Below are 12,430 nucleotides of genomic sequence, written 5' to 3'. Positions count from 1 at the left end.
GGCTGATTTTGAACCCAGGTCTTTTTGGTGCCAGGCCTGGTGCTCTATCCTCTGTGCCACCTAGCTGCCATCAAGTCTAAATGTCAGTTTACAGATTAAGAAACTGAAGCCCACAAAGGTGAAATGACTTGTCCATAGTCACACAGGTAGTAAATGGCAGAACTAGGATATGAACTCGGGACCTTTGACTTCAAATCCAGTGGTCTTGACCTAGGTTCATGGTCTCTGAGCCCTAATCGATTGTAAGGAATAATCTAGTAACTAGATTCTAGTCACTCTTTTGAGGGCCTTTCTAACTCTGCACTTTTCTGTGTGGTACTTCAGATAGTCTTAACATTCTAATGAAACTAGGCCTAGTCTAAAAGACATGGTTTTTAATATAATTTAATGTATAATACACTCTTCATTGACACAATTACTGGAATTCTGGTGTAGAAAATTTTGTGTTTTGATGGTATTATTTAGAGATAGAAGATAGGAATCACTTCATTACCAGTTAAATGACTGAATGTCATTCATCAACACTCACCTGCTTGTTATATTTTATATTATGGTTGTCTGTGTATCTTTAATATTACCTACTAAACTGTAAAGTCCATAAAGGTAGGGACTATTTTTTTCATCTTCATAGCACCCCCAGAGTTCATTCAAGTGCTTTACACATCATAATGTTTTACCCAAGACCATAGTAAATGTTTGAATTGATTTGAATACCAGTTCCCTCTTTGAAAAGTACATTAAAGTATTTCCCTTTTATCCTTCCCTGCAGACTTTATATTCAGAGCACCAATCAAATTAAGTAAACCAGGGGAACTTCGAGAGGAGTATGAAAGCCTAAGAAAGGTATAGTATTAATTTTAACCTTGATTTTCATTTTATTGGAAGTAACTTGAAATACTAATGGTAATGAACACTTAGTAAGAATTTGGATTATACGAATTTGGATAATATTATTGCTAATAATATTAGCAATATTCTTTGGCTGCCTGGGTGAAAATTTACCTTTACAAGTACCATTCCATACTGCCTCTCATCCACATCCATCTCTGCTCTTAATATCCCTGGTCCCTGTCCTATGCATCTTTCCATTCTGTTGACCTTTTTGGAATCCCTATTCTATTGCTAACAACCTTCCTTTATCGTAGTCTTCTTCCTCTTCTACTTCTCTTGCATTTGCAGAAACTTGGCTATCACCACAAGATACTTTTTTCTTAGCTGTTATTTCTCTTGTATTGGATACATCTTCTCTCATGTTTAAAGACACACTGGAGCAGAGGGAAGAAAAGTAGCCATATTCTTTGTTTCTCACTGACACTTACAAGCCTCCCTTTGGTGTCATGATTCAGAAATCTTTCCTCCTCTGAGGTTCACTCCTTCCATCTTTGTTGCCCCATCCAGACCCTTCTTATAATCATTTGCAATGTTCCAGGTCATTCCCCCTCCTTTTTCAAGGAGTTAACTCCTTTGCTCCATAGAATTCTTTTTCTCCTCAAACCCTGCCTTCATTCTTAAGGACATCTGGATACATGTTAATGTCCCTTTTATTACCCTAGTCTTAGGGTTCATTAACCTCAGCTGCCATGACCTTCATTTCACCTTAGAAACATACAGAGATAACCATGTCCTTGTTTTTGCTGTCATCTGATCTAGCCTCCTGATTTTACAAATAAGGAAGTTGGAACCCAGAGAGCATAAGTGACTTGCCCAAAATTGCCCAGGTAGTGTCAGAAGCAAGATTTGAATCCAGGTCTATTGGTTCCCGAGCCAATGCGCTTTGCATTGTTCAGGACTCAGAAATTCCTGTATTGGATTGAAACTTCCTATTCTTGCATTTCTCTCTCTGCTTCACTCTTTTTAAACCAGATATTCATCCTCACTGTAGTCTACAGTGACTTTACCTGCCTGTGCCCTCCCCGTCTGTTGTCTCTACCGTGATCTCACTTTGATTGCAGTCTTGACTTCATAGTTTAAAAAGTCCAACTATGCTCCATCTTCTGCTCTTGAATCCCTTGACCCCTGGTCCTACTTTGGCTCATGCATTGCCAAACCACACTCTGGCTTATCTGCACCACCAATTTTCTTCATTCCTGTTTGAGTGCTGTTGATGGAGAAAGACACAACCAGTGACTGAGTCCACTACAGATTTGTAGTCTAATTTCAAATGAATTCACACAGCTATATGACAATCCTTTTCTCCTGCCTTGATTGATTCTTTTATCTTCCCACAGTTTTCCGTCTTTCCATTCCTCAATCCTCCTGCAATATCCTTTCCCTCTTTCCTTTTAACATTTAGCTGTTATAGTTCAGACCCCTTTGTCATCTCCTATTTTCTCCTCTTTCATTCCGGTCTCTGATGAAGAGGTGGCTTCTCTCCTAAGTTCAGTTCCTTTACTTCAGTGCCCTTCATCCTGTTCCTTTCTTTCTTCTCATGGAGCTTACCTCTTTGATCTCCTTGATCTCTTCTTCAGATTACCTTGAATTTACTCATCCTTTGCCTCTTGTCTGGACTATGATAATAGGTTCCTAATTTTCTCCCTGCATTTCTCACCTCTCCATTCCATCTTCCACATAGCTACCAAATTGACATTTCCTAAAGCACAAGTTTGACCACGTCACACTCCTCTGTCCAAGAAACCTCAAACTATAAATTCTTCTTTGGCATTTTCATGCTTTCAGTTCAGACTCTTGCTAGGCTGACTGATTACACATCACTGTCATTCACACACATTGTTTCAGCTAAACTGAACTGCTTGCTGTTTGCTGTATATAACATTTTCATCTTCTGCCTCCTTTGTCTTTATACAGGCTGCCCTCCCCAATCCTGGAAACACTCTCCTTTCCTGCCTTTTGGAGTCTCTATTTCCCTTCAAGGCTCAGATCAAGTGCTACCTCTAACCTGAGTTCTATCCTGACCAGCCTTTGCCCCACCCTGCAAGTTGTTACTGCTCTTTTTCCTGACAGAAAAGACTTGGAAAAGCTTAGCACAGTGCCTAGCACATAATAGGTGCTTAATAAATGGTTTTTGAATTAAAAAGACTTTGTAATTATTTTGTATGCACTTGTCTATAAATATTGAATCCCCTAGTACAAAGGAAGCTCCTTGTAGACAGAGACTGTTTTGTTTTTATCTTTTTAGCATCAGTGCCTGCTACATATAGTAGGTACTTAGTAAGCAGTTGTTGAATTGATTTGAATCTGTGTACGTATTGTATTTATATACATGTGTTATATGTAAGTTCTTTGATGGTAGGTTTATTTTTGTGTTTGTATTCCTAGCACAGTGCCTTGAGTAGAGGTCTTTACTAAGTGGTTGTTGAGTTGAGAGCAAATAATATTTATACTGTTTTTAACGATAAAGGAAGTGAGGCATTTTCATTGCGTGGCTAGCACAGGGTTATCCTGGGACTCCAGTCTAGGTTTTTGGACTCCAGAGTCCAGTGGTCCTTCCATGTATCACATTGGCTTTCCAAGGGATTCATTTGGTGAAATATACACATTCTCTCCCATTATCTTCCATGTGGCCCAGACAGATTTAGGGAATGATAGAAATAGTGTACATTTTGGTAAAGAATCAATCACAGTGGTTTAAACAAGCACCTGGATTTTTAAAGCTGAAAATATAATTGTCATGGTATAGGTCCAAAATCTATAACAGCTGAGTGACTTTACAGAGCAATAGAATTTCAGAGTTAGAAGAGTTCTTAGAGACATCTCAAAGTCCAGTCCATTCCTGAACAAGAAACACCGCCCCCACACCCCAACATTGGTGATAGATATGTGGTCATCCAGCCTTTCCTTGGAATCTCCTGATGAGAGAGAATCTATCAGCTTCTGAGGCAGTCCATTCTACTTTTAGATAGATTTAATTATTAAGCTCCTTTCTTCCTCTTTTTTTTAAAGCAAGCTTGTCTTTGTCTCTTTGCAATTTCCACATAATATTCTATTCCTCCTTCTGGCATCTATCAAAACAAGTATATTTCCTCTTCATTTCACTATCCCACGCAACACAGTGGCTCTTCCAAGCCTTTTCATCCCTCTCAAACCTCCCTAGGCTTTTTCTCCCCCCAATCTCTCAAATGAGAATCTTGCCTCATTTCACATAAAAAATCGTAGCCATTCACCAATAGCTCCCTTTTCTCTCCTCCTCATCTTTGTCCACTTTCTCCTCTTTTACCCCATCTCAAATGAAGAGGTGGCCCTTCTCTTTGCCAAGGCAAACTCCTCCACATGCACAAACAATCCCATTCCTACCTGTCTTCTCTAGCAGATTGCTCCCTCTTTCATTCTATCATTCCCACTTTCTCTAATCTTCAGTCTCTCCCTATATACTGGCTACTTCCCTACTCTCTACAAATATACAACTCTTTCTCCAAAAACCATCACCTGATCTAACCATCTCTACTTTCTTCCCTTTTGTGGCTATACTTGAGAAGGCCACCCACAGGTCAGTGCCTCCACTCTTTCCTCTTTCTTCACCTTCAACTGCAATTCCTCTTTCCAAAGGTATCAATGATCTATTAATTGCCAAATTTAATAACCTTTTCTCAGTCTTAATCCTTCTTGACCATTCTATAGTCTTTGATCACCCCCTTCTCCTTGATATTCTCATCTCTTTAGGTTTTTGGGTCACTACTTTCTCCTATTCTCTTCCTACCTATCAGACTACTTCTTTTCAGTCTCCTTTACTGAATATTCATCCAGGTCATGCCCACTGTAGTTGAATGTCCCCTAGTACTTTGTACTGGGTCTTGTTTTCTTCTATATTGTTTGACTTGGTGATTTCATTAGTTTCCATCGATTCAGTTATCATCTCTAAGCTGATGATTTTTAAATGTACTTTTATAGTCCTAATCTTTCTCCTGTCTTCCAGTCTTACAGCTCCAACTACCTTTCAGATATTTCAAGCTAGATGTTTAGTGAACAACTTACATTCAACATATTTCAAACTGAGCTAATTAAAGTCTGGTCCTGCCCCCCGCCCCCCAGCAAAAAAAATCCTTTCTTCCAGACTTGTCTGTTACTGTTGAGAGCTCTATAATCTAGTCACTAAGGCTCATGACCTGGCTTTCATCCTTGACTCCTCACTTTCAATTTGGTGCTAAATCTTGTTGATTTCACTTTGGTAACATTCTTGTATATTCACCTTCTTTCCCGACACTGTTACCATTCTAGTGCAGGCCCGTTGTCATCTCACTTCCCAGACTACTGCCTTAGCTTGCTGGTTGTTCTCCCTGCCTTAAGTCTCTCACCACTCCCATCTATGCTCTCATCTATCAAATTGATCTTTCTAAAGTATAGGTGTAGCTATGTCACTCTTCTTGTCAGTAAACTCTTGTGATGCCTGTTGCCTCCAGGATCAAATATATAATCCTCTGCTTTTTAAAGCCCTTCATTTTCAGGCCCCTTACCACTTTTCCAGTCTTATGTCTCACTCCTCTGTTCCCCTCCCCCTCTTCCTTTTACTCTTCAATCCAGTGTTCTTAGATGTCCTGGCTGTTTCTCATACAAGGCACAAGCAGAAAAGGTCTCAGGAAAGACTGAGTGGAACTTTGAAGAAACCATAGAGTCTAAGAAGTGGAAGTGAGGGAAAAAACATTGGATTTGATGTTAAAGGTCTTGGGTTTGAATTCTGATTCTGACATTTATTACCTGTTTGACTTCCAGGCAAGTCATTTATCTTCTCTGGGCCTCAGTCCCTTCATCTATAGAGTGAGGGGTTTGAACTAGATAATCTTTAGGATCATTTTTATGATCCAGTAACTTGTCCCCATTTTACACATTAAAAAACCAGGCTTAGAGAAACTAAATGACTTGCCTGTACTCAGATAATTAGTAAGTGGTAGAGTCAAATGTTTGGGTTCCTAGTTCAGTGCCCTTTTCAATGTTTTATTGAGCACCTATTATTTGTTATTTGCTGATATACCTGTGAGAGATATAAAGAATAAATCTTGGTCCCTTTCCTCTTGAAGCTTATAGATAACATCATAACCAAAATAGGACAGCCTTGCCATCATAAGATGCAAACAATCCTTAATATGTGACAAAGTGGTGTAGATAGAGTAGGAAACTACTAATTATGATATAGTTTTTGCTTCTCCTAGAACTAGTTTAATTTTTTTTTATTCAACTAATAAATGTATACCATATAGAAGACATAATGTGTATATTAGATGTTGATTTGGGCTATTCTGTTTAGTATTATGGGACAGTGTGATTCAGAAAGAGTGCTGGGCATGGAGACAGAAGGTTTAAAGTGCAGTTGCTTTTGGCACTTAGGGGTTTCCTCTGGAGAGATAGGCTAGGCCAATGATACTAAAAGCAATAAACCTTTATTATGGACCCAAATAACGGAAACTACTTAAATTGAGCAGGGATGGGTGTGGGAGGCATCAGAAGTTTCCGAAGGGAGGAGAATAAAAAGGGGCAAAATTGTATCCAATATGTAGGCAGAAACACAAGGATAGAACCAGATCTCCAAAGGGGCAGTGTACAACTATAACTTGGCCAACAGTGGAGGTTGGGACCTTAAGTGAAATAAATTATCTTGAGGCCATGACAAGGGAAGGAAGGTTATGGATGGTTATGTGAAGGGCTCATTCCAGACCCGGGATGCTCCTGCCCCTTCTCAGTACTTTGTTGGCCAGCTGGGGTTGTTGTGCATAAGAGAGAGGTTGTCTAGGGAAGAGACTGCTTGTCACAAGAAAAGTTTGACCCTGAAAACAAGGGGGTTATTTAGACTTTCACTGTCATTTATTAGCTGTCAACCATGGACCAATCCCAGATTAGGTTCCTTTTTTTTTTTTTTTTTTTTTTATAAAGTGGGGATAATAATACTTGTAGTGGTTATTTCACAAGGTTATAATGAAGAAAGTGATCTGTAATGGGCTGTGTAAATGTGAGTTCTTAAAATCATCATATTACTTCCATCTTCTTATTTGTGTTTTATCTGCTGTCTTTCTCCTAAAGAGAAATTGTGAACTCTTTGAGGGTAGGGCCTGTCTTTTGCCTTTCTTTGTATCCCACAGTGCTTAGCAGTGTGTGCTTAGGATATAGTAGGTGCTTAATAAATACTTATTAACTGACTGCCTGACTAAAGATACTTACTATGGCCACCCTCTCAAGTGTTGCTTCTTCTTTCCGGTACCCTTCCTTATCTCCCTTTGCTGCCCCTAACATCTATGAGATTGGGAGGAATTAGTGTACTCATTTTGTTTCTTACTGCTGCTTACCTCATTCTGCTGTCATCATCCTACTTTGAGATTCTTTCCATTCTGGGCCTCAGGCCCTCACCTATAAAATGAGGCGGTTGAACTATCTGACCTTTGGGATCACTTCTAGGTCTAAGGTATGATGTGTAATTATTATCTACATTTTTAAAAACCATGCTCAGAGAAATTAAATGACTTGTCTATATGCAAATAATTAGTAGGTGATAGAGTCAGATTTTCCCATTCTTTGAAGTTTTCCCAATTCTTCTATACTATCTAGTTCAGAGCCTCATTGCTACAATCTCTCAACTTTGAGGTCACTCTTCCTCCTTTCTCCAGGGAGTTCAGTACCTGGTTCTAAGGCTTCCTCTTCTTCCTAATCCCTTGCTTTGGCAGCAATGTGGAGGATGGACTGGAGTGGAGAGAGCCTTGAGGCAAGAAGACCAATCAGGAGACTTGTAATATTCTAGACAAGAGGTGATGAGGACTTTACCTAAGGTTGGAGCTATGAGAGTAGAGAGAAGGGGTCAGACTTTAAGTTGTTCGTGATGTAGAAACATCAAGATTTGGCAACTAATTTTATATGCAGAGGAAGGGAGGATGAGGAATTGAAGATAATGCTGAGGTTATTAATCTGAGAGACTATATGACAGAACAGTTCTTAGAAGACCTGTTGGGTGAGCTGTGAGATCTGGGCATCTTCATCAGACTTTAAAACATCCACTTCCAAAAAATGCTTTTGACCTTGCACCATACCACGCATCACAAAAGATAAAGAAATGTATCCAAGATGGAAAAAAAAAAACATGCTTCATTGGTTTGAGAACTTGCCTGTTTTAACTCCCATTGAAAACCCATGGGCTTAGAAAAATGAACTTCTTAGCAATTGTACACTTAATATCTGGTGTGATAAAAGTATGGTTTCAAGATGAAAAATGAAAGAATATGTGTCAAAATCTGATGAACTTAATGCCAAATCCTGTAGAAAAAAGTAGTTGTAGCAAGAGTAGATGGCATGTTAAATGTTTAAAGATATAAAATTTTGTCAATAAGTTTGTTTTACTAGGATCCAGATAGTTCACATATCCCTGTACTCACCTTAACAGCTCTTCCAGACTTTTACCTCTCCTCAAGTGCCCAGTGCCACCTCAACTTCTTACTTTTTAAGCAGGGAATCTTGCCTCACATTTTACTGAGATTTTGAGAGCTTCTCTCATGAGCTCCCTTATGATAGGTAGGTATCAAAATAGATAGAGTACAGGACTTGAAACAGGAAGACCTGAGCTTGAATTTTTCCTCACACACTTCTTAGTTCTGTCACGCTGGACAAATCATTTAATCTCTTTTTGTCTCAGTTTCCTCATCTTTAAAATGGGGATTTTAATAACACTTTTCTCACAGGGCTCTTGTGAGGATCGAAAGAGTTAATATATGTAAAGCATTTTGTATCCTCAGGGCCTGTGGAAATAATTGAACTCTTCTCTCCTAGATAACAGAACGCTCATTTATCATTTTTGTATTTTGAAGAATTCAGTTCTGAAAGTCCTGCTCAACAGTAAGATTGAGGTTATTGTTATCATCTTTGTGAACAAGTAGGTAAATAAGCATACTTTTAATGACTTATATTTTATTAGAGTTGGAAGAAATTTAAGCCAGTTCACTTATTTTATTATTGAAAGTGCATGGTACAATGAAAAGAATATCAAACCCCAAAGACCTGGATTTGAGTCTTTGGTCTGTGACTTACTAGTTTTGCGGTCTTGAGCAAGTCCTTTCATCTTGCTGGGTCCCAATTTATATAGATAAAATGGAGGTGATAATAGCGTAACTTTCTCACCAAGGGTATTGTGAAGATGAAATCAGATCATGTTTATGCAGTAGCTAAGTGGCACAGTGGTTAGAAGGTGGGACTTGGAGGCAGGAAGATTTAAGTTCAGACTCTGCCTCACATGCTTATGGTGTGATCCTGAGCAAGTCACTTAACTTTTTGCAGCCTCAGTTTCCTTAAATGTAAAATGGAGATAATAATAACACCTCCCATGGTGGTTGTAAGGATCAGATGAGATGATGTATGTAAATTGCTGTGCAAACCTAAAATGTTAGAGATTATTATAATTAATTTGATTCAGTAAACAGTAAGTTACTACTGTGTGCAAAGTTTGATCCTGTATATAACAGTAGGCTGGTATTTAAATCTGAGTGATTATTCTGGTGAGATACAGCCTGGCATAGTGGATAGAGAGCTCACCGAGGGGTCAAGAAAACCTAGGTTCAAGATCCACCATTGACATCCTATATCCCTGGGCAAAGCACTTCATCTCTCAGTGCTCTAGGCAACTTTTCTCAGAATGCCAGTTGCAGAGAAGATACTAGTCTGCATTGTTAAAGGGAGTTTCTTACCACAAGTTACTTAATCTGCTGAATTCATAGATTCAGTCCCTACCCTCAATTCCTTTTATTATAGCATCATTGGGTTCATGTGTGAGTTGAATTAGATGATTCCTGAGATGTCTTGAAACTCTGGGGTTCTATGACTGTTAAAGAATAAGTGGAAAAGAGAAAGACCTAATTTCTAAGACTACTTCTTTCCCTCTGCAGAAAATGAAGCCATTAGAAAACTACTTTTGGTAAATCAGCATGTCACATGAGTAGTTTAGGCTGGTTCTTAAGTTTTTGCTAATAAATTTGCAAGCCCATCTATTTTCTTTCTTCTCTCACTGGTTACCTTTGGAGTAGTCTTTTGTTCTTCATTGTTGAGTCACTGAAGTAGAGAGAAGGTGACTGTAAACTCTTAGCAAATAAACAGAGTAATTAGATGTGATAAGTGAATTATATAAACCTTAGGGTCCTGTTAATAGCTTTAAAAATCCCTCTGATAAGTTAAGCCCAAATTGAGTACAAAATCCTCTTTGAAAGCTCTCTTTACTGAAATGCTTTTGTTGCCTTGTTCAATTTTTTTTTCTGCCTTAAAATTCAATTCAGTAAACGTTAAGGACCTCCTCTGAATGAGATCCTTTGGCACTTAGGCATTTATTGTTCTTCAGTTGTTTCAGTCATGTCCAACTCTTCATGACTCCATTTGGAGTTTTCTTGGCAAAGATATGAAGTGGTTTGCCATTTCCTCTCCAGCTCATTTTACAGATGAGGAAACCGAGGAAAACAGGGTCAAGTGACCAGGTCACATAGTAAGTGTCTGAGGCCAGATTCGAATTCAGGAAGATGAATCTTCCTGACTCTAGGCCTGGCATTCTATCCACTGCATGCCAACTTAGGCATACAAAGATGAAAATAATACAGTTCTTATACTCAAGGAGCTTAAAATCTTGGAATGGGATTAGTATGTAGGATCATAGTCTTAAAGCCGAAAGGGAACATAGAAGCTTTCTAGTCCAACTCCTTCATTTTACTGATGAGGCGATTGAGGCACAAAGAACATATGAGTGCTGACATGGTATAGTAGAAAGAGAATTAGACTTGGAGTTAGGAAGACCTGGATTGAAACTCTGACTTTGACATTTAATAGCCTGGTGACTATGGGCAAGTCCTTTAGTGTCAGCATCATTTTTATCATCTGTAACATGAGGATAATAATACTTGTATCTAAAATCCTGTTGTTGCCCCCCCCCCCCAAAAAAAGGACAGCTGACAAAATATCACTAATTGCTGTAATGTTTATTTTCATATCAATAAAATGTTTAGAGAGTCTTTGGCACATGCTGAGGAGGACATTTTCCATGAAGGTGTGAGAAGGTACTGAGTTGTCTTTTACCAACAGCATTCTTTCTATAATAGGCCATAGAGTTAATGGAAAATTGTACAAACTGCAAGATCTAATAATGGTCTAGTTTGGCTAGACTGTAGATTATATGAAAGGGAAATATCAGTTAATGTTTTTAAAATAGTTCAAGAGAGAGGTCATGCCAGTTTGAACTTCGAATCTTTATAATAACAATAATAATTAACATTTATATAGTGCTTTCTATGTGCCAGGCACCGTGCTAAGCATTTTATAATTATTATCTCATTTGATCCTTGTAACAACCCTGGGAGGTAGGTACTATTATCACACCCCCATTTTACAGATGAGGAAACTGAGGCCAGAAGATTATATGACTTGCCCAGGGTCACATAGCTAGTTAAGGATCCAAGATCAGATTTGAACTCAAGTCTTCCAGGCCTGGCTTTCTAGCCACTTGTACCACTTGGCTGCCCCTAGTTGCCTTCATTAGTAGTTGTAATGAAGATTGAACATAGGAAATGGGTATGAGTGAGAGTACAGAAGTAGAATTTATAGAACTTGGTAGGGGCTTCAGTAATTGAAGGTAGAGGATGGCAAAGGGAAAGGAAAGGTCAGAGATGATTTTGAGTTTTCTGATTCTAATTGAATGTTGGTACAGTATTATAATAAACTATATTTAAACATTCTTTTAAATCTAGTTAGTTATGTAGCTTGTTCTAAAGAAGATAAAGACAAGTTGATCTTAGTAATTTCTTGTAATACAGTTCTTTTAAGTTTCATTCAGCAAGCATTTATAAAGCACTGTGATGTAAGTCTGGAAAGGTAGAATAGAGCCAGAAAGGCTTTACATATCAAGGTTTTAGATATCAAAAATGATATCAAATATTTTGAAGCATTAAAAATTGTGAAAGGCTTTATTTAAAAAATTGAGGATTTTATATCTTATCCTAGAGAGCCACTGGAATTTCACCATCATATTGTATAGTGGAAAGGATCCTGGGCTTGAGTGCATATATTGTTTTTTTTTTTTTTTACTACCTGTGTGACCTTGGGCAAGTCATTATCAAGAGATGTTTTCTCATTTCTAAAGTAGAGAGGTTAAGATTCTATGAACTCTAAGGCCCTTTCCAACTCTCTTCAAATCCATCTTGTACTTTTGAAATATCTTTTTTAAAACTTTTCAAATATCACCTTTTCTCCTTTCAATCATAAGATTTAAAGCCAAGTGAACTCAAGCTTGTGGCATTTCTTCCATTCCCTATGATTTTTGAAAGATTATAAACATCAGTTAAATAGTCCAACCCAACAGTTCTTTGAGAACCTTGAGATGTGTGGTTTACCTTGACCTGGAACTTGAATGTATTGATGACACAAATAGTCAATGGCAGAACTGGAACAAGATGAATTTTATGACTTAAAAGTCGAAGGCCCTCTCCATTGTACCGTACTGTATGTCATTGGGTGTGTTTTCATGCTTTTGTTC

General features: G+C 38.2%; 1 protein-coding gene across 1 annotated transcript in view; it reads left to right on the top strand.

The window, feature by feature from the left end:
• RNF169 (ring finger protein 169) overlaps positions 1-12,430 on the top strand; it is an 84,829-nt gene that overhangs the window by 22,730 nt on the left and 49,669 nt on the right. Inside the window, exon 2 of the mRNA XM_036743896.1 lies at positions 770-843. Coding sequence (XP_036599791.1) covers positions 770-843 — 74 coding nt within the window. The remainder of the gene's footprint in view (positions 1-769; positions 844-12,430) is intronic.

The sequence above is a fragment of the Trichosurus vulpecula genome, chromosome 2, assembly GCF_011100635.1.
Source record: "Trichosurus vulpecula isolate mTriVul1 chromosome 2, mTriVul1.pri, whole genome shotgun sequence".
Taxonomy (NCBI): Eukaryota; Metazoa; Chordata; class Mammalia; order Diprotodontia; family Phalangeridae; genus Trichosurus; species Trichosurus vulpecula.
The sequence above is the reverse complement of the archived record's forward strand: the minus strand, read 5'-3'. Positions and strand labels throughout refer to the sequence as shown.